The sequence below is a fragment of the Neltuma alba genome, unplaced genomic scaffold (assembly GCF_004799145.2).
Source record: "Neltuma alba isolate B1F8T4 unplaced genomic scaffold, ASM479914v2 tig00005090_pilon, whole genome shotgun sequence".
Lineage (NCBI taxonomy): Eukaryota > Viridiplantae > Streptophyta > Magnoliopsida > Fabales > Fabaceae > Neltuma > Neltuma alba.
This window is the reverse complement of record NW_021633975.1, coordinates 1-26,289: the sequence shown is the minus strand read 5'-3', so window position 1 is coordinate 26,289 and position 26,289 is coordinate 1. Positions and strand designations below refer to the sequence as shown.

General features: G+C 36.6%; 3 protein-coding genes across 3 annotated transcripts; 1 reads left to right on the top strand and 2 right to left on the bottom strand.

Moving 5' to 3' along the window:
* Positions 1–7,444: 7,444 nt before the first annotated feature.
* Positions 7,445–10,993, bottom strand: LOC114746753 (PI-PLC X domain-containing protein At5g67130-like). Its single transcript, XM_028935028.1, has 8 exons — positions 10,967–10,993; positions 10,139–10,222; positions 9,910–10,032; positions 9,657–9,794; positions 8,572–8,670; positions 7,958–8,485; positions 7,787–7,873; positions 7,445–7,621 (listed from the first exon to the last, which is right to left on the bottom strand). Exons 1-8 carry the CDS (start codon positions 10,991–10,993, stop codon positions 7,445–7,447), a joined length of 1,263 nt encoding a protein of 420 aa, XP_028790861.1.
* A 1,741-nt stretch (positions 10,994–12,734) lies between these two features.
* LOC114746756 (mitogen-activated protein kinase kinase kinase 17-like) lies at positions 12,735–14,083 on the bottom strand. Its single transcript, XM_028935031.1, has one exon. It carries the CDS (start codon positions 13,955–13,957, stop codon positions 12,902–12,904), a length of 1,056 nt encoding a protein of 351 aa, XP_028790864.1. The 5' UTR covers positions 13,958–14,083; the 3' UTR covers positions 12,735–12,901.
* A 10,148-nt stretch (positions 14,084–24,231) lies between these two features.
* On the top strand, positions 24,232–25,156 carry LOC114746752 (transcription factor HEC2-like). Its single transcript, XM_028935026.1, has one exon. It carries the CDS (start codon positions 24,306–24,308, stop codon positions 25,077–25,079), a length of 774 nt encoding a protein of 257 aa, XP_028790859.1. The 5' UTR covers positions 24,232–24,305; the 3' UTR covers positions 25,080–25,156.
* Positions 25,157–26,289: the final 1,133 nt, after the last annotated feature.

The following is a 26,289-nucleotide window of genomic DNA, read 5'->3' as shown; positions in this document are numbered from 1 at the left end:
ATAGTTTGCAAAATAGATTAAATTTATATATACATATATATAAGAATATACCAACCATTAGCTTTGGTTGCTTAAAGTCAGTTTTATCAATTTTTAACTGGTCCGCTGGACGCTGGTTGAAGCGGGAAAAAATGGCTCGCTGGTTTTTTAATTTCTTGCAATAAACGCTCCGGACACCGGACTGGTACGGTTTAATCGGTCCCATCATCTGGTCCCGTTTAGTTCTCAGAGCACAAAAGAAAAAGTACCATGTGGTTTCTAAAAAAAAAAAAAAACTTATAAGTAAATAGAAGAAAATAACAATTAAATTCACGCTACTTATTTGTTATTAAAAAACTAATGCTACTTTTCTACTAAAAAAAAATTAATGCTACTTATTTGTTATTACAGAATTTTTATCATTATACTTTTTTAGTCCTTGTAACGATTTCCCCTCGTTTTTATTGTAACTTTTCAAGAAAACATTTAAATTATATATAGAAAATTTATACAACAATTACAATGTTAGTATGGTATTACCTCCAGTGCTTAATATAAGACCTTATTTAATTTTTATTTTAATCCTAAATATAAGATCCTAATCTATTTTATTTCTTATATTTATCTATTTTTTTTCTAAGATAGTTTTTATAATAATAGTAGTTCTGAATAATAAACTTAATTAGAAATAATATTTTATAAAAGACAACACATATTTATTACAAATAACTAATTTAACTTATTTTCTTAACCTATTCAGATTAGTTAATTGATTTTTATATTTAGGATTGGAGGGAGGTAGTATCTTTTTACTTGCCCTTGCCTTTGAAATTGTTAGAGTCATTCTAACATTTATTTATCAGTGGAGGAAAGTGGGAATTTTCTTAACGCTATCAAGATTGCGGAACCATTAAAGTGTTGTTTCTTTTTTCCGGCAAGACCATTATATCAACAGAATCCAGAAATTGGTAGTATTTAAAATATATAAATAATACAAACTATTTCGGGTTTTTCCTATTTTTATCCTTTTAGTTTATCACGTATTTTACGGAACTTGTTGTAATTTTCATTCATATTGTACACCTTTTTGTACATTTTATATAACGAAAAAAATGAAAACGATCTCTTGAAAATTGCTGGGTGAAAAAAATAGCTATTTTGAACGAGAACAAAAAGAAGAGAAGTGATTTATACACAAAAAACTACCTCCACTCTTTAATTTGAGTGGACTGAAAATGTTTATTAAATTAGTTGTTTATAATAAATAAATATAAGAAACAGAGTGGTTTGAGATCTTATATTTTTTAAAGAAACATCTCCATTTAATTTCCTCTCCATTTGCTCTCTATTTATTATTTTTACCATTAAATTAACATTCAATAGTTGAGATTTAATATATTATAACAATATTATTATAATATTAATTAAACAAAAAATACATATAAGCAGTCAGAAATTAATATGCGTACATTACTTTTGTAAATTTTTATTAAAATATTTTATAATTTTTATTTTCATCCTATGCTGTCTGATTATAATAATATCATAGTATTTACTTATGTATAGATTAAAGTTGTTTATATACGTTTGAGTAAAATACTCTAAATACCCTTCTGATTTGCATCAATTACATAGACTTTTACTCTATTTTAAAAATATATAGTTTAGTCTAATTAGTTAACACTGTTATAGATATTCTTAAAAGATTCTAAAAATATTAGTTTTAACTAAAATTTATATTAAAATAAATTTTATTTACTATTTTACTGCTCGTTCTAAAAAATTTCTAAATTATATTTTTACAGTTACGTAGATTTCATTCAGTTAAGACAAACATAAAAAATTTGATTAAAAATTTAATTAAATTTTTAATAAATATTTATGTACTTGACTAAATATATTTATAAATTTTTATAATAAAAATGTGTTAAAAGTTTTGAATTTTAAATTTAAATAATTTATAAAATCTTTCAAAGTCATGTCATTTAAATTTTACGATAAATAAAAACTATGTATTTGAAATGTGTTTTTACAATTTAAAAGAAATCAGAGTAAATAATTTCTAGTGGATGTGATAAAATATTAAAATTATAAAATTTTATGACTTCAATCAAAATTAATAAATTTTGCAACATATTTAAAAAATATGCATATTTTGGTTAGAAAGATAATTTAAAGCCAAATTTAACAATCAACTAATGGTTTAGGTAGAAAGAAATGAAATCTTAAATGCATAAGGGAAGTTTGTGTAACATATATTTTAATTGTAAGAGAGGTTTATATATGTTTTCAAGATAGAATGAAGGTTTTTGTAATTGAGATAAAATAGAAGAGTGATCAGTATTTTACTCTATATATTTTTATTATATAATATTATAATATTTTTATAATATATCAAATCTCAATCATTACATACTAATCTAATGGTAAAAACAGTGAACGGAGGGAAGTGAAGAGAAAGTTAAATGGAGATATTCTTTTCTGTTTATATTTAAGACCAAATTAACAAACTAGCTGTTATATTAAAGGTCACATGAAGTATAAGAGATTCAACTTTTTAATAAGTTCAATTTGTAAATGAAAAAATTTCATTTAAAAAAAAAGATTGACTTTTAAATATAAAATATTTTGTCTTATGGACATGCAAATTTGATCGTAATAAAACAAAATTTTTTTTTCCGACGTTATCTGCGACTCATGGATAATTTCTCTGAGAAGATTAATCAAAGAGCGTATGGAAGAGGGCCATGAAGATGGGGTGTGAAGGGGAATATGATGAGAAATTAAGAATAAAAAAACAAAAATATAAAAAGAAGGGGGAGATCCTGTTCGATGCGGACACGTGATATGCTTGGTGCATAAGGAAGGTCAGTGTCATGAGTAATTCGCAGCATTAGTCCCTCTCAATTTTCCTATTTATAAGGGCCTCTTATGTGGACGCACATCACATGTGGCCGTCCTTCCCATTTTAAATGATGCAAAATTGCAAATCAGTGAATTACTCCCCTCTCCACCACTCCCCAAAAAAATACCAATACCAATACCAATAATAATAATAGTCAGTTAACAATAACAACAATATAAGAGTTGGATATCATTTTAATTTTGATTTCTACAACTTGAAACTGATAATTTTGGTTCATAAAATTTTAAATCGGTATTTTAATTCCTGAAATTTAACTTTTATTTTGTTTGACTTAAGATTTTTTGTCCTTGAAGTAAAGATTAAAATTACTTGTTTTAAAATTGAAGAACCAAAATTATTTGTTTTAATTTTCAAAAATTAAAATTAAAATGAAATTAGATTTTTGAAAGTAAAAGGTCGTATTAATTTATACTAGTAATATAATAATAAAAGCCCCGCTTCTCAATTCTCGTGAACTACTTCTTTTGTTTCTTTCTTTTCCGTTTTTTCCCCCAGCGTGGTGGCGCCTTTCTTTTGCCTTCAACTAATAAAGTGTTTAGATAGAATCAAAGTCATAGTTGTAAAAATATTTTATAATGTACAAAAAAAATATGTAAAAAAATTTATTCTGATTTATAAAAAAAAATATTTTTAAAAAGTGCCTTCACACTAATCCAGACACCTCCATTTAGGAGGTGTTTTGATAGCACCAGAATTGCTTTTAAAAAGCATTTTTTTATAAATTAAAATAAATTTCTCTACATATTTATTTCGTACATCATAAAAACACTTTTAAAATCATGATTTTGTTTCTACTTAAACACTTTTAAGTGGCACCAAGCTTTGAATGTAACGAATTGGGTGATGATAATTAAACAAGAGAACAGCTTTGTTTCCCGTTTTCGCAAGCATCAGATTCTGCACTAATCTAATCATATCCATAAAGAGACGTTATAATAATTATTTGCAGTCTGCAATACAGGTGTAAAATTCCTTATTTTTTGGGGCCGGCGTATTCGCACAGGTGTAAAATGCCTTATTTTTTTTGGGCCGGCGTATTCGCACAGGTGTAAAATCCCAACACATTTATATTTATAAATCAATGTGTCGTGTTAATCTCGCATGCTTGTTCAGCCAAAATAAGTACATCTACTTACGTAATTTAATTTTTTAAAAAAAAGTGGAATTGCGATTCATTTGAAATCAGTTTTATTTACTACTACCTCCGGTTCTAATTATAAGACCCAGTTGACTAATTTGGAGAGATTAAGAAACTTAGTTAAGTTAGTTATTTGTAATGAATATGTGTTGTTTTTCCTAAAATATCCTTACTAATCAAGTTTGTTATCTAGAACTACTATTATTAAAGGACTATCTTGGAAAAAAAATAGATAAATATGAGAGACAAAGTGGATTGGGGTCTTATATTTAGGACCAAAATAAAAGTCAAACGGGGTCTTATATTAAGAACCGAAGGTAGTATATTTTAGTAATAATTAATAATATTTAAAAAGTAAATATCTGATTTGAGATGTTAAAAATTTTAGAGGTGCTGTTTTTTTAGGATTTTTTTTTTTGACATTTTAGTCGAATTGTAGGGAGATGCCTTTCTTTCCTTTACTTCTTTTTTTTTTTCCTCTGTTGGCAAACAAACGAATGTCCGTCGTGCATAACGATCAGCAATTGATATATCGCCCCTTGGACATACAAATTATACACATATATAATGAGGGTGAAGACTTTGATTAAAATTTTAAAATAGATTCATAAACTCAATTAAAATTATAGCTATTTATATAAAATTTGCATACATAAATATTTATATACGTGATTTATAAATATATCATGTATACACTCATGTAACTTTTTTTGGGTAAAAGAGAAGTTCAGGTGAATAAGGTCCTGAAAATTTACTAACTCCAGGATATCTTTTCAGACTCAAAAAGCACATAGAAAAGTATTTAAATCGTGTATCAACAAAGTATTCCCTCCTATACTTTTTATAAGAGCCTGAAATTTAAATTACCTTAATTTTTTTTTATAGGATCTCACTTATGATTGTTTGAATATTTAATGTGTTTTTATCATTTTTACCCCTAATTAATTTTATAGGTTACATTAATTAAAATGTTTACTACATTGCCTTGCTTACTTTCTCTCTCTTACTGGCCCTTTTATAAATAAGGATATTGTTAGAAAAGAAAGTTCATTTCTTACATATTTATTAGTTTTAACTACTTTAATTTTTTTTTAACTGTATAATTTATTTATTAGGATTTTATAAAGAAGATGGGAAAAAAAAACTACCCTCTTACAACAGGATTTTTTTTTTTTTTTAAGAGCTAGCAGATTGACCTACCGGTTTCAAACTAACCCAAGTCATAGGTCTCTAGGAGACTTTCTGGCCTATTTCCATAGTCAAATACCCACACGCCAATTTGATCATATCTACCCACACCTGGCAACACTTAACGGAGAACAAATATTTTTTTAAAAAATCTCAACGAACCGCCAGGAAACAACTATGAACGCTCAGAAGCTGTTTCGTTATTGGTTCGGATGAAATGTGACTAGCGAATTAATATACAATAAATAGTACAATTCCAATAAACTGACAACGCAGTGAAAAAGACCCTCATACAAATAGTATATTCATCCATCATGCCATTTAAATGAACGAGAAAAATAATACTCTACTGATTTTGAGAGTGATGTGATTTTTTAAAACACTAAAAGGGTAACTCGATAACTGCTTTTTTTTAAAAAATTGCTTTAACGAATTGAAATGAAATTCTCATCATATATTTATTTTTATTTTAAAAAGTTAATCTAAAGACCATCCAAATATACCATTTTGGAATGATTCACTTGAGCATGTAAGTACTATATCCTTGTAGTTTTCAGGTTTAGGGTGTGTTTGGATGAAACCAAACCATGGTTTGGAGAATAGCTTTTGGAGAATAGATTTTGGGAAGAATAGATTCTGTGAAGAATATATTTTGTAAAAAAGTGATTCTGAGAAGTGAGAGTGTTTGGATAGTTGTTATCAAAAGTACTTTTTATATATACAAATTACTAAAAAAAACATAAGTTAATATGATAATTATATAAAAGATATATTTTATGATATATTTTAACTTGAAGGAGTAAAATTGTTAATAATATAGTTTTTACCAACATAATTAATAAAATATAAGATAATGTAATTAATAAATAATTAATATGTGTATATATGTTTATAAGATATAAGGTTAAATATGTTTATAAAAAAATAATTGAGAAATGTTAAAATCATATTATTGTTGAAATCTACTCTGACAGGCACAATCATCTCTCCAATTTGAACCAGAAGCAGAATGAATTCACTTCTCCTGAAATCATAGTTTTGGCCCAAACCATGGTTTCAGATTATTGGCCCAAAATTGATGCTGTTTGAGTGACATTTCACCAAAACCATAGTTTTGTCTCCCAAACCATAGTTTCGAGGGTCACCCAAACAGGCCCCTATTGGAAAGCCTCGGAAGCTAAATATGCTGTCTGATGTCTATACCTCGCGGACAATTAGAAGAGTTTATGAATTTCTTGTTTTGAAGTCCTGTGAGTTATTGGATGTGCTATCGTTTTGCTTTTTATCCCGCAGCAGCCACTTGTGTGTGCGCGGCCATGTGTGATTGGTAACCAACCACAGGATCTTTTCCAGTTATTCCTTAGTTTTTCTTTTGCCAACTCCCAGTTATTCCACATCCGTTTTCTTAGATTTGCCTGTTGCTCCTTAGTCCCATTTACAAAGCAGAGAAAGAAGATATTTTTTATCCTATTTATAAGATACTAAATTTTTTTTTATATAGATATATAATTTTACCTTTTATTTATATTGTGCTGACTTTGTTTACATGTGGTATAATGTACATTAAACATAATAAATGAAATTGTTCAATTTTAAATGAGAGTGCATAAAGTTTAAATTTTTTCTTGATTTATGTGAAACATGTTAGAAGTGACTTATAAATAAGACGAGAAGAGTAATATTATTCCAAACAAACTGTAATTTCAAGATAATAATTCCATGATAATTAAAAAAGATTGCCGTATTTTGCCCTTTTGAAGAAGGACTGATCAGTCATCAACAGAGCCAGGAGTTTTAGAACTCGCCCAACTACCTTGGGCCAGAAAGGTGGGCCTAAAGATTAGCCTCTGAGAATGTGGAATTGATGAAGGAGGACCAGAGACTTAACGAGCGGCATCCGAATTGTTCACTTCAATAAAGGGAAGAAATGTGTATGAATCAATCAATCTATGACATCAATAATCATATACACGTAAAAGAGATCATTCGTCCTAGCACGAGTAATGATGTTCGAAAGTAGACAGAGCATTTCGGTGAAGAAAAAAAAAAGTAGACAGAGCAAGAAGGTCCGAAACATTGTAGTGAAAGCGGAGCACAGACATGGAAATATTGCATCAGGGGTGGGAAAGGGAATGAAACACCAGATGAAATCAGATAGGGAAAATAAATGGCCATAGATTCCAAAAATGCCAACGGAACGACCCAAGCGTGACCTATGTCATGTGGAAGCCGAGCAAAGTTGTTAATGCCAAAATGAGAGCAGCGGATTGCAGCAACTCGGCGGGTCTAATGCCTTCGGAATGGGAAGCCTGGCCTCCTCCGTCACCCACCGCAGCTGGCGGCGGTGGAGATATCACAGGCACATCGCACGTCCCAAACGTAGCATTTGCCTGCTTGCATATTCAACAAAAATCATTTTAAAAGCTTATTCGTTCTTTTTCTAAGTAGTTTTTTTCACTCACTATTTAGCATTTACCTCAACCTTCTATTGCAGTTTAAAAATTCATGATTTAGTTATTATAATCGAAAGTAGAAGGGGGTTCCAAATATAGAACCTTGCAATAGGCGATGCGATCGCAGCCGCAAGTGAGATGACCATTGGCCTCATCAACAGCTTCCGGGGCTCCTCCCCCATCACTCCTCTTCAGTTAAGAAACAGGGCGGATCAACACAGACACATATATACACACATGGCCATCGAGACCAATTAAGAGAGGACGTCTTACCTGGTAAAAATCAACGGCTATGAAATTCGGCCACCGATTGCCGGATGACTGATAGCAAGTGTTCATCATGTCAAGCAGTGGCGCTGAATTGTTGGCGCAAGCTTCCTCTGCAATCGGGTTCGTAGGAAAATAGTTTACCAGAACCAGTGACTTGGATCTGTTGTCCATCGGCGACGACTCTGCGCGATTCGGACATGATCCGGCTTTCATTCCATCATCCCCATATTGGTTTTCAACGACGTAGTTCCACAGGTAAGCAATGCCCTCGGAGGCTTGTTTGGATGATTTGGAAGTAAAGACAAGGAGACGCTGGTTTTGATCAACCATTTGGTCGACGGTGGGCCAGTCGGCGCCATCCCTGGGCATTCGAGACGGAGGGAATAAGTAGCTGGAGAGGCCGGAAGCGTTGAACACCTTGGTGAGGCCGTTGGAAGATGTGACGTAGTCTTCTATGAAGAGAGTCACTATCTCTGTTGGGTTTGCTTCCAGAAACGATCGTATCTCTCTCAGCACGTTGATGGCCGGTTCCTGCCCAAATGAAATCATGTATATGTATGTCCCAGAATCTACCAATTTATGATCTGATTATGCATCCGTCAATCAACTATACTTACAAATGAGGTGAGGTTGTAACATTGCCCATTGAAGGAGTGACACAGCCATATATCGTTTTCGAAGTCATACATATCCAGCATAAGTCCTCGAACCCCGTTCTGCATATGATTATGCACCCCACCACAAACAAAAAATTAATCCAAGAAAAAAGCTAGTTTGAATTTTAATTTTAACACCAAATTAACTATTAATTACTATTACATCCGTTACTTAATATAAAAGTTAGTTTAAGTTTTAAATTGGTCATAAATACAAAATCTAAATTCACTTTATCTTTTATATTTATTAATTTTTTCAAAATAATTTTTATAATAATTATACACGTTAAAAGATTTTATCAAATAATAATTCTAGTTAACATGCATTATTAGTAAAGTTATTCTAAGAAAGACAATACCTGCTTATTACAAAAAACTAACTAAACTAATTTTTAAATTTTTTCAAATTAGTTAACTAGGTGTTATATTAAGTATGGGAAATAGTATTTTCTACTTCTCAAGCATTATTAATTGATAGCTCAGTATCTATGTCTATATGTATTCCTCATAGTTCGTAAGGGTCTGTTGGGTTGAAGTCTAAAAGAGGAGCGGCCATTTAATTGAGACGAGTTATGATGGCTTATTATGATCTTTTTCAAAGAAGCCCAAAGTAAGATATCTAAATTTAAGCTATTTGCTGGGCGATTGGTTAAGTATCTTTGGGTTCCTCATCAATTACATATGCTGCTTATGAGTCCATGGCATACTATTTCTATGGAGATTTCCCTCACTCCTAAAGGCTTTTATGAGAAACTCCACTTGAGTCACCGGTAACTGACTGGGAAACTGAGCATTATCTATCAAGGAAGCATATGAATTCGACAGAGAGGGTGCTTATTAACTGGAGAAAACAAATAAATGTGAGATCCCGTCAGCCCTTCGCCGTTCAAGTGGACACTCATGTAGTATTTTATTAGAAACAGATAGACGGAAGTTATCAAATCGTAAAAAAAAAAAAAAAAAAAAGGAGTAAAGACAACGTTGTAGTTGTTGACTAAACGAATGGAAATTGCAATTTGCAAATGAATAACAAGAAGAGAGGTTACATTGAGTTGACTGGTGACCGAGTCTTCCTGGTTGGTTGGGGATATAATGGCGGATCCGGTGGCCGACGTAACACCGGAGCGAGCGTACGAGTTGTGCGTGGTCAACCATGAATACTTGTTGAACGCCAGACCTTTCACCTGACAACGTCAACACAAGAATCAAAATCCGCCGTTTAGTTAATTTCCAGATCAAACCGAAACACTCCAAAACAATCATCTGGGATGAGGATCGAGGAGTTAAGCAGCATCAAACCTTGGAGGTGGGGCTCGTGGGCTGGATCCGAGTACATCTGGGTCGGGTGTTCCCATTTGCAGGGCATGCTTCACAACGGAGACCATCGTCACATTGGTTGCCCGACCCGCAGGTTTCTCCTAACTGTTCCCTTCCAATGAAAACACACACACATTATTGGAAATGAAATTCTGAACATGACCGCCAAAATTTGAACCATCATCAATCATCACAACAACAAAATGAAGACCTCAAGGCAGGACGAAGTGGTGAGGAGGCCAAGGACCACTAAAAACACTTGAATTTGTGAAGTGCCAATCCTACCCAGCAACCTCTGCAAAAGCGAAGGAGTTATTGGTTAAGTTACTTCATGTGCCGCAACAGCAAAACTTATCCCTGCCATGAAATAACAGTAGCTAGGAAGCTCGCCTTCATTTTGGGTTTGACCCTTCAGATAAACAAATTTTATTCCAGGTCGAGAATTGTGAGGGGCCTGTTATATATAAATATAAATATATATATATATATGTATATGTATGTATATAAAGGTTGACAAGAACAGAAGCTAATGGTAAACCGAGGAATTGTTCAATCTTCGGAACCTATATATACGTGTACGTGTGTGTTGGAATTGAAAACGACATTGGTCTCCGCTTCGCCTCTCTCTTTGGTTTTTATATATCATTAGTGTGATCATAAAGTATGAGGGAGACAAGAATAGAGATCATGAGTTTGAGGGCGAAATATTTGAAGAAGTCAGGCTAAATTAGAAGGAAAGCGAGCATGTTTATTTAGAAAAAGCGTGTTTGCATTAAAATAATATGGAGAATAGTTCGCACATGCATGACCGGTATGCGCCGTAGTCAGAATATTAGAAAGGAAATGCTTCGTTGTATACAAGATATGTTATTTTTCTCGGGGTAGGTCGAATGTTCTAATTCTTAATAGTCAAAAGACAGAAAAAAAAAACCCAAAAAAGAAAAGGGCAGAAGTTTTCCCCTCTCGATTTCTAGAACTCTGCACCAGTTTCAATTTCGATGATGACCTCGATTAGGTGAAAACCTATACCCGGTCATGCCTGAAGAATGCTCTTCTTCGTAGCCATTTTCTTTATCAAGGTTGTGCTTGCACGATTTATTTAAACTTACGTACTGTTACTCCCCCATTTGTACCCATGATTTTAAATCCCGTTGATCATGACAGCGTTTTTTGCTATTAAGATGGTAAATTTCAGAGAAAATTATGGCTATACATACACTCAAAACTCTGGAAAGAGTTTTAGATAGTCTGATGCGCATATTTAATGGGATCGAGAATACTTTTTAAATGAAAGGAAGCAAAGGAAGAAACGAAACAAGAAAACTTCTGTCCCCCCTGTGATTATGCAGCAAAATAAAAACTAGGAAAAGTGAAACTCTTTTCCTCCTCCGTATTTAAGTAAACTCGTCATTTATGAATTAAAATAGTATTTACTATTTTACATTGCTGAGAATAATCTGATTCAAAACAGTCAACAGCAAACCAAATACTCCAGTTATTATTTATATGAAAACCTGATCGTTCAAAATATTATAATAATAGATAATATCATATATTTTAACCAGTAAAATAGAAAATAATTATTAATTTTGCTACTGTAATATCTAATAGCTAATATCTATAAAATAGATAGTAAGACATTTATACGAGTTATAGTATTCACAGATTCTAAATAATGTGAATTATTTGTTATAGTTGATATAATTCACGAGAAGCTTTTTTTTTGTGTGGCTAGAATATAGATATCCTCTTATCAGAGATAATCTTATTTGAGATATTATCCGGTACTAAATGTGTGCACATCTCCCAGCGGGTGGTTGATGAATGCATGTTTTTTCCCCCCTGGGACTTTGGGCCTTTTCTACGAACAAATGTACACTCTTGGGTTGTGGCTTGGCTGAGGTTGTCCAGGATTATAAGCCCAAGAACCCAACTATCTGGGCCTAAAGAAAGAGTTCGTAGGCCTAGAAGAGTTGTTGGGTTAAGCCTAAACTGAAGGGTCTCAGGATGGTGTCCTTCCTTGGGCGTCTGAAGTCTGGAGTGCCGCACCACCCAACTTCATTTTCTCCCCTAATCACAGACAGCCCCTTCCTGATATTGAAAACACACACAATCTTAATATTATACGGTCGCGTTTGTCTATGTTGAATAGTAGTATTTCAATTACCTATGACGTGTTAAATTTATACTGAAACAAAATGAAGTCTGAATCGGAAATTCAGATAGACAAATTAATGGTTATGAAATTTTTTGTTGCTGATGCATGTTCTCGGGGGAGCTCTAAATTTCCAGAGCTTCCCCAAATTCCCAGTGGAACAACATTCTGGGTTCAACCCTGGGATGCCAAGATCTTTAAGGAATCACAAATCAACGAATCACGGGAACTCCAGGGAGAGAATATACCAGAATCGTTTATTTCCAATGTGCTCCACGAAGCTCTCTCCTGTTTCGTCACGTACATGGCATTTAAAGACTAACCAACTCAATTGATTCCCAATTCGGGAATTTTCAAAAAGTGTGAGGGTCTTCCCAACCACGTCCAACTTCGATGGTTTGACGCATCCATAAACGACACAAGAAAGCGCACGCATCTAGATTGACCTTGATTTCAACCTTTCGTTCACATAAGCATGCGTTCAGACCTCAATCATCATGTCGTTGTTATTTTTTTGAAACCGTATCAGACTCCTCCAAAAAACAAGAAATTTACTCTTTCAAAAAGGGTGGCTGGCCAGGTTGGGGAAAATAAAAAGTAAAAGCGAGGCGAAATACGACTAGAATAACAACTTATAATAAGCGGTCTGGTAAAAATTTCTGTACAGAGGGTCACAAGCAATGGAGGTAAAAATTAGCACCATTACTTAATGTATTCAGTATTTACAGCTAGATATTAACATTTAAGAATTGTATGAAAAAATCCGCTCCCCGTTCTGCCACTCAACCTCTGCTACTGGCTACAAAAAAATTCTAATTCCTATCTAACACAAATCCAACTGTCAGATTCCGACCAATTTGGCGTCTGATTCGTCATCAGCTCCCGGAGCCTATCCTCCGGCGAACACGTACTGCATAGGCGCGACGATTCAAATTTCCATTCACACCGGTCATCAGATTCCGGTGAATTCAGAGCAGAAGTTGTTGTATTGGAAACCCAGTCTGGGAAATCGAAGTGACTTCTCGGCGACGTCCACGGTTCTTTGACGTGCTCTAACGAAACAGTTTCGTCGGCTACAAAGGGATGCTCCGAGAGCTTCTCCGCCGTCCATCTTTTTCTAGGATCCTTCACCAGACACCTTCTAAGGAAATCCTTCCCATCGTCTGATAAATCATTGGGAATTTCAGGTAATTCTTCTCCCCCTCCAATCCGCATCAACAGCGAGAAAATATTGGATCCGTCCTTGAAATCCCAGGCGGGTTTTCCGGTGACCATCTCCACCACGGCACATCCGAGAGCCCATATATCGGCCGGAGATTCATACTCATTGTCATTTACTGATTCCGGGGACATACACGCAGGAGTTCCCCTGAGCTCATACTTGGTTTCTTCGCTTCTCTGTTCTGGCCCTGACTTCTTGGCGAGTCCAAAGTCCGCAATCTTGACGTCGCCATTGGCAAAGAGAAGAATGTTGGGAAGCTTTATATCACAGTGGACGAAGCCGCTGGCGTGAATATGTCTGAGTCCTCGAACGATGGACCTGGTGTATCGGCGGACATCGGATTCCGGCAACCGACCGCCGCAAATTTTGAGCTGATCAGCAAGACTGCCGCCGGCGGCGTATTCCAGGAACAGATTATAATACTGAACACCGTTTTCGAAGGTAGAATCATGGCCGAAGCACCTGACGATTTGGGGGCAGGGTCCAAGGCGATGAAATACGTCCTGTTCGTTCCGGAGGGAAGAAGAAGCGAAGACATCAGCGGACTTGACGGCCGCAGGGGATGAAAATTGAGCAGAAATAACTCTAGGAATGGCCAGGTGAACGGAAGCAAAGGTTCCAGTACCAAGAGACGCTCCTCGATCCCACTCCATGGAATTTGCGGGAGACGAGTTATTTTGGCTTTGTGAGGAAGAAACAGGAGAATGAAACTAATAAGGTAGCTGAGAATTTAGCAGAGTCAGAGACGGAGATGTATATATAGTGGGGGAGGGGGAATGAAAGAAGTAGGGCTAAAGGCAAGGCATAATTAAAGCACGTGATAGGCGAGGGAATGGGATGTTTGAGTTTCCTAATCTGGCTCAATTAGCGTGTCCTCTAGCGCGACGCGCGCGCGAATTCTCCCTCGCCGACTCACTGTTCACTACCATTCAATATTGGGGCAGCTCCTAAACTCATTCGGACTTGGTATCGTGTTTACTTTGACGATTTATTAGTTGATTCAATTTGGCCACTTGACCCCTTTGAATCTTATCTGTTTTCAATTCAACCCTTTTCAGTTTGGCTTCGACTTTTAATCTTTTACACCTCCCATTACTGTAGGACTCCTCCACAGCTCATCGCATAATTTACCCCGCATGCCGCGCTCTGTTACTGGTCTGCTTCCTATTGGTCCCCTTCAGCGCAAATCTATCTTCTCTTGCCTAACTAATTAGGATTCATTTTGAACTGCTCTAACTTTGGCGTCCACTAATTAATTCAGCATGCCTTTTCTACAGTTTCGCCCTTAATCACGTCCAGGGGATCAGCTTGTTGATTACTGGTGGGATTCAATCACTGAATTATCTTGCTCAAGAACTAAGCTTTTGTCGGCGGATTAGTGTCCCGGTCGCGTCCCACAAAGAAACTAGTATTGAAAACCAATGGACAATGGTGCAGAATAGATGCACAAATTAAAACGGTGCTCATCATGGGTCTACATATAAATAATCGTTTGGATTTAGAAATAAAATCACGTGATAAATAAGTTGATCCTGATACTGAGTTTCTTATTAATTAATTAGTGATCAGCTCAGATCTGATGGGTAGGAGGCGTCAAAAAAATAAAAACGAAAAGTAGCCCCATTAATTGAATGGTTTTTTTTTAAATAAATAATATCTAATAATGCCCTGATTTACATCTTTTATATTCCACGTAATGGATCTTTGACCCCGTTTTCTCACCCAAGATTAAAAAAATATTCCCATGATTAACTTCAAGCTCCGCGTTTTAAATTTCTAATCGTTTTCATATATACGCTTGTCCCGTCGAATTATCGTGTAGCACTCGCAACGCGTGCATTTATGTTTTTTATTTTGGCCAAAACACGTGCATTTAAGTTGGATGTATTGATGCATAAATATTGTCAGTGTCTTGCGGTACCTCCTGCATATTTGCCAAAATAAAAAGGGAAGGTCCTTATACGAGTCTATTTCCCGCTTTTATTTGTATCTTTTATCCCATGTGTTGTTAATTTTGTATGGATTCTTAAGTTAAATAACGTTATTGACTTTTGAACAGTGCAACTTCTATAAATTTTATGTTTTTCGTAATTTTTTATAATCTAGGTTTTACATATGCAGAATAACACTTGTGAATTGTCATGTACTCGACCCGAAAATGTGACCCAATATTTAATTATGGGTGTGATAATAAAGATATCTTAACTGAATCATGGAGAAGACTGTTGTGCGGAACCTTCCCTGCCTTCCAAAGTTTAAAATTAAATAGCAAAGCATTCAAATCTTGACGATCAGACTCCCGCTGTTAAATAATGATTGTTAATTTGTTAACGAAGCTTCCCATGCATCTCAAACAGATAATAATATTTGGCATCTAACATGGCCTCAAGGATAATTCAATAATGTCATCCTATTTCGGAGGAGAAAAAACCTACTTCAACCTGCAAGGCTAGATTAGTCAATAATCACACATTAATTTTACAACGGGATAAAATTACAAAAATGCCCTTATTTTGTCAATAGCCAAGAGTCAGCATAGTCTGGGTGACATAACAGACTCGGTCAATAGCCACCGTTTAGAATTTTAGGGAGGCTAATATGAAATTATGAAATCTCTATATGTATAAACTACAGTTAAAATTGAGGGGGTTGTGTATATTTGTGCAGCTTCTTTTTTTTGGGGGGGGGGGGGGAGCTCTAATTGATGAAGAAGAACATTGAAAAGAGAAAGGCGAGAAAGAGGAAGCATGTGAGGGTGGGGCGGGGGAGGGAAAAGCAAAAGAATGGAGGCATGGGCCACAAAATTTGGAAGAAATCAAAGAGTAAAGCATGTGAGGGCGGCAATGAGCACCGGCGGATTTGAAGCGAATGCCCTCTCAAGTGGCCTCCAATTATATAGTCCTCTCATCAAAACAAGATCCCCCCACATGCATCCTACAATTAAACAATTAATAACCAAAAAACATTGATTTTTTTCCTGATATAATATTGTGTTGTAATTGAAATATACAAACGTAAGTTATTATTTTAATGCTAAAGGAGAAAAGGTATTTATTCTTACTTAGCCTCACACCCTTCGGCCTTTTCTTTTCTTTCTTTTTTTAAGCCTTTCCAACAAATTGATATCTCCCTATTATAGTTATAGAACATACAAACCGAATCGCACACACGCTTTTCTTTCTTTTATATTTGTTTTTCTGCATAAAATACTCAGAATTAATAGTCTACGTATGCGAGAGCAATCACCGACCAGCTCCCACTAAAGATTTTGAAGATTTTCGAGAAATGACCGCCTCAAAGCAACCACCTTAAATAATTAATCGATGTTAGAAGACTATATATATTTTATTTGTTATGTTTATAAGTCACTTTTAATATGTTTTACACATACCAAAATTTTTTTTATACTTTATTAATTCTCATTTAAAATTTAAGAACTTTTTAATTTTATTCTTATTTAATATGTACTATAATTTATATAAACAAAGTCAACACAATAATAAATGAAGAATAAAACCGTATATTTATGTAAAAAAAAATATCAGTATCTTATAAACATGATAAAAAATATCTTATTTTTCTGTCTTATAAATAAAACAGCAGAGTATATATTATCGCAATTCATGGGATAAAAATCGCTGGGCAAGCGATTGGTCTGAACGAAAGCTGTGCTCGTTTGCATCTTCTTGTATCCCGTGAATTTTGCAATAAAATATATGATCACTAGCTGACAACTAAAAGCAACTCACTGAAATCTATTGCGAATCTATCATCATCATTAATTGGTTCGGAGTAAATCTAGATTACGCTGATTCCTTCGAATATTTATGATGCGAACATGCCATTCCTGATCAAGCCGGAGCGGCTGTGATTTACGTATCTTCACGGTCGCAATTAAAGGCACACAAACACGCTGTGCTCTTCATCATCCCCAACAGCCTACAAAGTGGAGAATCACAATTACAAAATAATAATAATTAAATTTATGTGAAATTCTACAATTTATTTTTATTTTTTAAAAACTGCCCTTAACTAAATAGCTTATCTATCTCCCGATAATAAACTATATTCCTTCTTCTTCTTCTTTTTTTGACGAAATATGCTTTTATGAGAAGTCGTTTTAAAAGGAATGTTTTTGGCCTTTTTTATAAGATAATTTAATAGTTTTAATGGGTATTAAATATTTTTTCTTCACATATACCCATATTTAATAAGAATGGTGAAATAAGAGAAATTAATATGGAGTTTAGTGTGATTAATAAGGATAATATGGAGAATAATTTCATGACAATTTAAGTACTTTTAATTATATTTATTGATGTAGGTGGATTAATCAGAAACATGTGTATGCGGTGGATAAAAGGAGTAGAATCAGGGTAATATGCAGGTGGAAAAAGAAAAAAAGAATCAGAGTAATATGGTCCTGGTAAACACGGAGTCATGGGTAAAGTGGGAAAGGTAAGCGTGAGGAGCAATGAGCGGGATTTAGCTTAGATAAATTGGCGGGCATGCGGTGTGTTGAAGTGAGTGAGAATTGCGGCGCCGCCCAGGACAGCGGGTATGAGTGCAGTCAAGAGTCATTGGTTGACAAGTTACGGCAATTCAGAGGCCCACTTGCTATGTTAACTGTAATTCAACCGCCACAATTCAGGGATCGCTGCTCACTCTCCCCAACACTCTCCCCCCATTCCATTATTATTGTTGTGTTTTTAAAAACACAATGTGCCCTGTATCCACGCTGGCGAAAGCAAAAGGAAAGGAATATGCCTAGTATATCTTATTGCCTCTGAATTCACCGTAACACGCTAACTGTCCATTCATACTTGCATTTCAATTTGAAACAGGCAACATCTTTTATGCTTAAAATTGAATAATTAAATTAAAATAGGATTGGGGAGGCAACAAGAAAAGTAGCTGGGTTGAGGAGGGAGGGGCAGAGCCATGTGAATCATAAGGAGTATAAGCAATACAAACATGAAACATGATTCGTGTTAGAGAGTGTAATTGGGCGACGCCAAAAGAGGAGCTGTGAATTCTGGTGCCACCCTCCCTTCACCCAAACACTGTAACTACCTAATCTACCCAGTCCCCCAACAAGTACTTGCATGCATGCGGTCTCAGCCTGCCCCCTACCTACACCCCCTTTCGCTCTTTCATTTCTCATCATTCTGACCCCACCAAGTTGGTGGCCCCAATTTCGAGAACCCCAAATCCACCCCCCCGGCCTCACGTGCGTCCCAACTACTCCTCCCCCGATTCCTAATTTCGGCACTTGTGATTTGTATGTCTTGGTGGGATGTTCCTCCCTTCCAGGTAAAAGTAGAATTTTAGAACGCCCGAGTGATGGCGAAGCCAACGTGACGAGGCTCATTTGGGGAAAATGCAAAGTAAGGGAGAAGCAGGAAAAAAGGAAGCGTCAACGTTTGGCTGCAGCTGCGAGTCAATTTGAGAAGCCACAAACACGACAAACTTTGCGGGGCCCGGGGTGGGGGAATTTTGTCCCTTTCCCAACGGCGATATCGTGTGACACGTGAGAGAGCGAGTGGTCCGATACAGGGAATCGCTTCCGGGCCCGCCTCATGGTCCGGCCCGGGGCCACCTCGCAGGGCTTGGCCGGGCCCATGACTCGATTCTGACCCTCCGGCCTCCGCCATCGCGTCTCCACTTAATTTGCTTTGCCTCGTGCGTCACGCACTAGCTGTCCACGCCCCTGATTTTTATTTGTTTATTGGAAACTATGAATGATGGCATTTAGTTGCAGATCATCAAGTTGGTGGGTTGAGCAGCGCAGCCCAATTCCTATGTTGTGATTGGTGGAAAGTGTGGCGTTTGGGGAAGTTGGGGGGGGGGGGAGTACGTACCCAACTAGACACGGTCAGAATCACTGTTTGACCATTTTCATAACAGGGAAGGTGCATTGAAGATTCGCATTTCATACCATAATTAAGCAGAGTCCAGGTTCATGGTTCGTTCACCGTGTTCTGGGGCTTCCCACCGCATGCCGCCTCCTGATCCTGATCCTCCATTATTTCCCTTCCTATTTTCATCCTCATCTTTAACCGTTTACTGGTCAGCCAATGTCAGCTCTCATTTGACCTCCACCCTCTTACTTTTCAGTCCCTGGGTTGTGTTTTACCCCTTTTCTCCCTCCACGCCCCTTTCCTTTTTCCCTGGTGACGCTATGATATCATCATCACCTGCTACCACAAGATTTGAATCTTCCCGGTCCCGTTTAGGGCCAGCTTCCTGCGAAATGGCACATATCAAAATCTAAATATTATGATCTCCTCTCCCAGCTGACTCCATCCTTTTCCAATAAGGCCGTCTCACATTCGGATTAAGGATCCATGCACTTGGACTGTCAACTTCATTACTATCTTTTTTTTATTAAATATAGGAGTTAGTTGACACTTGAAAATCTAAAATATAAGATTTCAGTTTATTTTATTTTTTAAATTTATAATGTGTTTTGAAAAATATTCTTATTGATTGTAAAGTATTTCTACTGGTTTCAATATATATGATTGAATATAAGTAATTTAAGAAAATCAATATACATTTGTTACAGATAACTAACTTAATTAATTTTTTTAATATTTCTAAATTAATCATCTAACTCTTCTTATATTAAGGATAGGAGGTAGTATTTTTTTATAGTTACACTTCACTTCAAGGACTAATTGGACGGTTCGGGGATGCAACATGTTTATTTATTTATTTTAAGATAACGCTTTGCTGGGCACATCTTATAAGATCAGCCGCACACGATAAAGCATTCTATGAATACCATGCACTGCAATATAATATACGAGAGACTCTTTTATTCAGCTTCTTGCGTGGTAATGTCACTGGATGAGTTGTCTCACAAATCTGGAAGACAATCCTTTCCTCGCGATGAGTGCGCCGAATCTTAACAACTCCATCTCTTCTCAACACTGCTCTAATCCAAATCGCAAGCAGGTTGGTGCCAACGATTACCAACCCCATGGTCCAACTTTACCAGCACACTCCGAATCTACGCTTTCTTTTCCTTTTCGGTTAGTGCTCAGAATATACTTTTAGCTATAGCTTCTTGGATCGCTACCGCTCCGTCACGGCGGCAGCATATTCTCCAAGGTCAGCCTAGATGCCATAAAGTCGGCCGCCAGGATTTTCTGGGTCCCAGGCTCAGCCCATACTCCATCAATTAGGCCCATTCTCAGGCCCATATGGCCTTGGATCATCTCTTACCTTAGATATCGAGGACCATGGTCTGTTTCACTTCTAGATGGGCCCCGAAAAGTTTTACTGATCCTATGATTAAAAGTAAGCAGGCAATTTGGCCGGAGCAATTCCTGATGGATTATATATAGTCCACTTTTAACTTCGGCTTAGGTAAAAACTTTGGAACGTGGGCTTTATGGAGTGAGGGGGGAACCAGATTGTTTCAGTATTGAGCCCGACCAGGGAGGCAGCACCTCATCCTTGAGGAGGGTTTCGTTCTTGTCCGTGGACAGCCGCATGAAGAGGAACTGGCACGGCAGTTAGATATGAATCTCCTGCGGCATGAATTTAAAACCTTAACTGCATAAAATTACTAAATTGCTATCTCCGTCCACCTCTTTAATATTGGTCCGCAAGCAACCAGAATGGAGAGGAAAAGCTGCTCAAACGAGAGACAGGGAGGGAGCGAGAAGAGAAGCTGCCTTGAAGTAATTTGTTCTTGTTTCAATCTGGACGTTAGGCCACCAACTGGCCATGACATGGATTGAACTCTGTGAACGTTGATTGAGAATTACTCACTTAATTTAACCCCATGATATCAAATACTTTTATGAAAAACTAGAGTCTAGAAATGAGCAGAGTAACAGAGAGCGCACATGAATTCACCCAAGTTTGTTGCAGAGGACGAAGTCAGATTACTATCCTTGCGATTCTAATCGTCGAAGGCAGCGCCACACAATTTGCTTACTCGTTATGTCATTGGACATTGGTTGAGCTGGCGGATGGTTCCCGCACGGCAAGTGTCAAATATTGAAGACGAAGACAGCATTGAAGCTTCAATTCTCAGCCATACCCAAGGTGAAGGTTGGCTCCATCATAAGCCTGCTCTATCCAGTACCCGGTGTTAAAATCAACTTGGTTCACTGCTTTTCTGACTTCGTCCATTCCTCCACACATAAACATATCCAACCACCTAAAAAAATGATGCTGCTCCATTTTGGAAGTTCGCAAGCATGGCTCTTAGATTCGTTAGCTGCCCAGGCAATGTCCTATCCTAAGATTTTCAATAATTTCAACCGCTTCACACCATGAAAGTTGTGTGCGTGCGTGTGTGTTTTCTTGGTTGTTTTGAGTTATATTTCTATGCAGTTCTTTTTCTGGCCACGCATGCAAATGTTTTACAAGACAATCATTTGATTTTTTTTTTTTTAGTTCATGTGTCCCTGTCTTTAGCCTTTATTACCGATATATGTTTATGTTTTTCTTTTTTGCAAAGTTCAAAATGTAAATTTTGTTTATGAACAGCTTTTTACATTAAATATTTATTGATTATGCTTTGCTGATCGGGATTTTTTAGCTTACTTTCTCATCTGATGAGTGATCCATATGAAAGTCAAGGAAAACCTCTCACTTTTAAAATTTTTATTCAATTTTAATATGTCTAAAAACTTTCGTGTGAGAAATTTTTAAGAGTTTTCCTGTAAGACCGAATCATATGGTATTATCATTAACAAAATAATTCTCATTCAAGATAATATTTTAAAAAAATAATTTTGAAAAAAAAAATGAAAAGCTGATTCAACATCACTCATCAGAACTTGCTTTAAAAAAAGAACAAAACTAATGAGAATCAAAAGCAAAAGACCACAATTAATAAAAACAAGCAAAAGCATGGAGTAGAAATAGAAGAGAAGATTTCAATCAATAATGTGATTAATTTACTTTTAAAAGGCTCAAAGGCACCATAACCTAACCAAAATGGGAAAAGACAAAGCCGAGGGTGGGGCCCGAATCATCAAATCTGAAAGATTTGTGTTCATTAACCTTAAACGACCCCCTTAATTTGGGAACCACAAGTTCACTTCAACAGTTCAACCTCTTGTTAGGGTTGACCCTGCTGCTTCGTAAATCCCTGTCAGGTTTTGCACAAGTCCCTGCGCACCAAAGTTTCAGAAATTCGTACACTTCCTCTGACCTTTAACTTCGTACTGTCAATCTGTACGTCTCCTTTTCTTCTCCTACCAGAGGTCCCTTCACCCACTGCGATCTCCCTAGGATACGAAAGCACAGGACACACAATAAACTAAAAGCCTCTTTCTCCAGTTTGGCCGTTGCCGTAATAAGTAAATCCATTTCTTAATCACAATTAAATTCGGATAAATCATGATCTGGATAATGAACGGAGGTCACAGCCTCACAGGCATGGGACCACTTTTGTGCAAGCATAATTAACTACTTTTCTGCTTGCCCCCTCTTTTCATTATTTTATCATATCACAACACTCCTGCTTCTTTTGACGTTCCTGAATCCTGATCCCTCTCCCACCGTCGATATAAAATCTCTCTTGATCATGAGTTCATCCTTTTTTTTTTTTTTGGACAAACGGAGCATATGTTGTCTTCCACTCTCAAATGGGTCCGGCCCTTCCTCCCAGAAGCCATTGCTTTGGTTTTAAACTTTTCTTCTAATACATGTATTATTGTTCGCCGAACACTGAACATTCAACAGAGCATTATTAGTACAATGCACGAATCCACGAGAGCCAGTGCGTAGTGCTCTGGCCTTGGTAATAATAGAAGGATTCGTATCAAACACAAATAAATATATAGCAGCGTATCACTACTTTTCATGGCAAATAGCGCATTGGATTTGGATTTTAATCGAGCAGAACAAATCAGTTAGGTACAAAAGCGGATTCGATCAGGAGAAATAAGGTGGGTGGGTTCAGAGTTCAGACTTTACTTTGATTGATCTATTATGTTTAGACACTTATGTGTCAAGCTCGCACAGGTTTATATAAGCTCCGAAGATGCAAAATAATGCACAGTTGATTGGGATTAGTTATAAATGGGGGAAGATGAAGAAGAATACTGGGTATGCGGCAGTATAATTAGTGCAGAAGGAGGGTCCACAATTACGCCTCTCACCGCCACCTCCCAATTCACTTCTAGAAAAGTGTACCCACCCAGAGTGCAGTGATTCGTTGAGATCTAACCCCGAACTTCTTGCCTTTTTTTGGATTCTTCTCCTTCATCTGTATCTATATTTATATAATATCTTCATATTGATTGTTGTTGGGTTGGGTCCACTTCACTCTATCTCATCTCTGCGGCACCTTTCGCCGGTGACCAAGGTGTTTTGGATGCCAAGATTATAAATGTTATATATTTTTTCTCTCTTCCAAAGCTTCTCTGACAAATGTCATGTGAGAGTGGGTCTACTTGGGGCTTTATCTTTGAAAATGAAAATTTTGATGGCAAAGCCAAGAGCTTTTGTCTGTGAGTCAACAGGAAAACGAAGTTGATGTTCATGCACCGACGTTCAGCCATTGATTTTATATACCTTGAGCTTTGACCTTTCACAAAGCCAATAAGATCGGCGATGAAGGAGGAGGGGAACCTACACATATGTTGGGCGGTCTCTATCGGCGACAACTAAATAAAATTTGAGATCAATCATAAATGAGCGTTCACCTGTAGATATTTTCCCATTTTCGCTTTCAAATAGATAACACAGAGAGGCGCAAGTTGCTATAAAAAAGGGTTCCCACTCCTGCTAGATTGTTGGTCGGTCTCAGAGATAATAATCCTCTCTGCAATCTTCTGCTCTTTCTCACTATTTTATTCATTCTTCTATCTCCTCCCTTATCACTCTCAGCCAGTCTGCTTCTCCTTCTCATCATACAATACAATCACAAACCTTGGCTTCTCTTATCCCCATACCCTGCTCCTTTCGACCTTCTCCACTTTCTTTTCCTTCTCTTTCCCTCTTTGCCAACCTCCCTCCTGCCATCCCTCCATGTCTATCTTGGACGTGGACATGCACAAAGCTTCAGGGTGTGAAGGCAGCGGCATGGACATGATGTCGATGATGATGCAAATGGAGAAGTTTCCAGCTGATCAGTTCTGTGATCCTTTCTTTAACAATCCCACCGATTACCCTGAAGCTGATGAGTCCGGTAATATTGCTGCCACTACTCTCCCTTCAATCCTCAACCCTAACGAGGCTCCTGATTTCATCAACACTCCAATTATTCAACAACCCATGGCACCGTCATCATTTCTTCAACCTCAATCCGACGGTGTTCCTCCGACGAGGCTCAGAAATAAATATAGTACCAACACACCATGTACTTTCCCCTGCGCTTCAGACAAGAGGAATTCAATGGCGGCCATGAGGGAAATGATATTCAGGATAGCGGTGATGCAGCCCATTCATATAGACCCAGAATCAGTGAAGCCACCGAAGCGGAGGAATGTGAAGATTTCGAAGGACCCTCAGAGCGTGGCGGCGAGGCACAGAAGGGAAAGGATAAGCGAGAGGATCAGAATTCTGCAGAGATTAGTTCCCGGCGGGACGAAAATGGACACGGCTTCTATGCTGGACGAAGCAATACATTACGTGAAGTTCTTAAAGAAACAAGTGCAAACTCTGGAACAAGTAGGGGCTAGTAGGCCCATTGGTGTTCCTTTTTCTGGCGCCTCAAGTACTGTCAATGTCAATTATCCTGATTTCATCAAGGGACGTCATCCAGCTTCTCCAATGGTGGGTTCTATGGAAATGCTGAGTTGAATTGAACAGTAGAATAAAATTTTGATTCTCATAAATATGATGAACGATCACTTGTACAAGTGTTGCATGAAACATCATTGTTACTGGCTGCTCAATAACATCCTCTTCTTGTTGAACCGACAGGGGAACTTAAAACTAATTTCTATGAATATATGTCTTAGTCTTGCTTTTATTTGATGATTTAATGAGTACGCCAACAGCCTTCAGAAGATATATAATTCCCCGGGCATGTTCCTAAATCGCAAATTGTAGTAAAACCTCCGACGACAAGAACGCAAATATTTATAGGCAGTTTTTTAACTTCTTTTTTGAATGGGTTGGACTCTTGTATGATTGCATATGATCAGGGAATTAAACTAAACCGACATTCTTAAGCAAGAAGCATTATATTGACGGATAGATAACATACTTTCTTGTCATTTGAAAAAGGGGGAATTGCAATTAGGTCCACCTAAGGAAATTAAATAAAAAAGGTCTCTTGAAATCATGAAATTATTCTGAAGTCCCAAGAGACTTTTTTACAATAAATTTTATTTGTTTAATTATCAAATTACCATTCTTCTTTTTTAAGTTTGTATTGATAACTGAAAGATCAGTGATTGACAATTTAAAATGTAAGGATTAACAACTATCGTGGCTGATTTAACAACATACAACTATCGCGGTGGTTTGACAACTTAGATTGTGATATGCTGAGAAAAAATATGTTGTCAAAACAGTCACAATGGTTGTCAAAATTGAATTGTAATTCTCAAGAAGCACCTGGCTATTAGCTCCACGTATCGGGGACAAATGCTCTGCCTCGAAATTAGTTATATTCCTCACGTGATCTCGCTGACACTAATGGAAAGCAAATGCAAACATAAAATTAACGCTACTATTTATGCGTGATGGCCCCACTGATGCGAGGCTGACAGGAATTAAATAAACTGACAGCCTCTTGCTCAGTTTTCCGAAACAAGCTAAGATCGAGGCATATATATTCAGGCTAAAACTAATAGTATTATTATAGCACTCATCTCATTCTCCCTTGTTTACGTGCATATACTCTCTTATTTAATTAGAAGAAATGGTGTTATCATAATTACGTGAAATTCAAGATGGGACAAGACAAATAAATCAATAACTAATGTTTTGATAACTGTAATGACCACAGCCCTGACTTCAGTACCGTTAATTTGTCTCATACTTCCCATTCGCGGAAAAGTGA

Bases quoted from the DNA above. Each gene is read 5' to 3' on its own strand.
- LOC114746753 (XM_028935028.1), bottom strand. From the start codon at position 10,993: ATGGCTACGAAGAAGAGCATTCTTCAG. The intron at 10,223-10,966 runs GCATGACCGGGT...TCGCTTTTGCAG, and splicing joins CGAAGAAGAGCATTCTTCAG to AGGTTGCTGGGTAGGATTGG. The intron at 7,874-7,957 runs GTAAGACGTCCT...TCTTAACTGAAG, and splicing joins TAGCCGTTGATTTTTACCAG to AGGAGTGATGGGGGAGGAGC.
- LOC114746756 (XM_028935031.1), bottom strand. From the start codon at position 13,957: ATGGAGTGGGATCGAGGAGCGTCTCTTGGTACTGGAACCTTTGCTTCC.
- LOC114746752 (XM_028935026.1), top strand. From the start codon at position 24,306: ATGTCTATCTTGGACGTGGACATGCACAAAGCTTCAGGGTGTGAAGGC.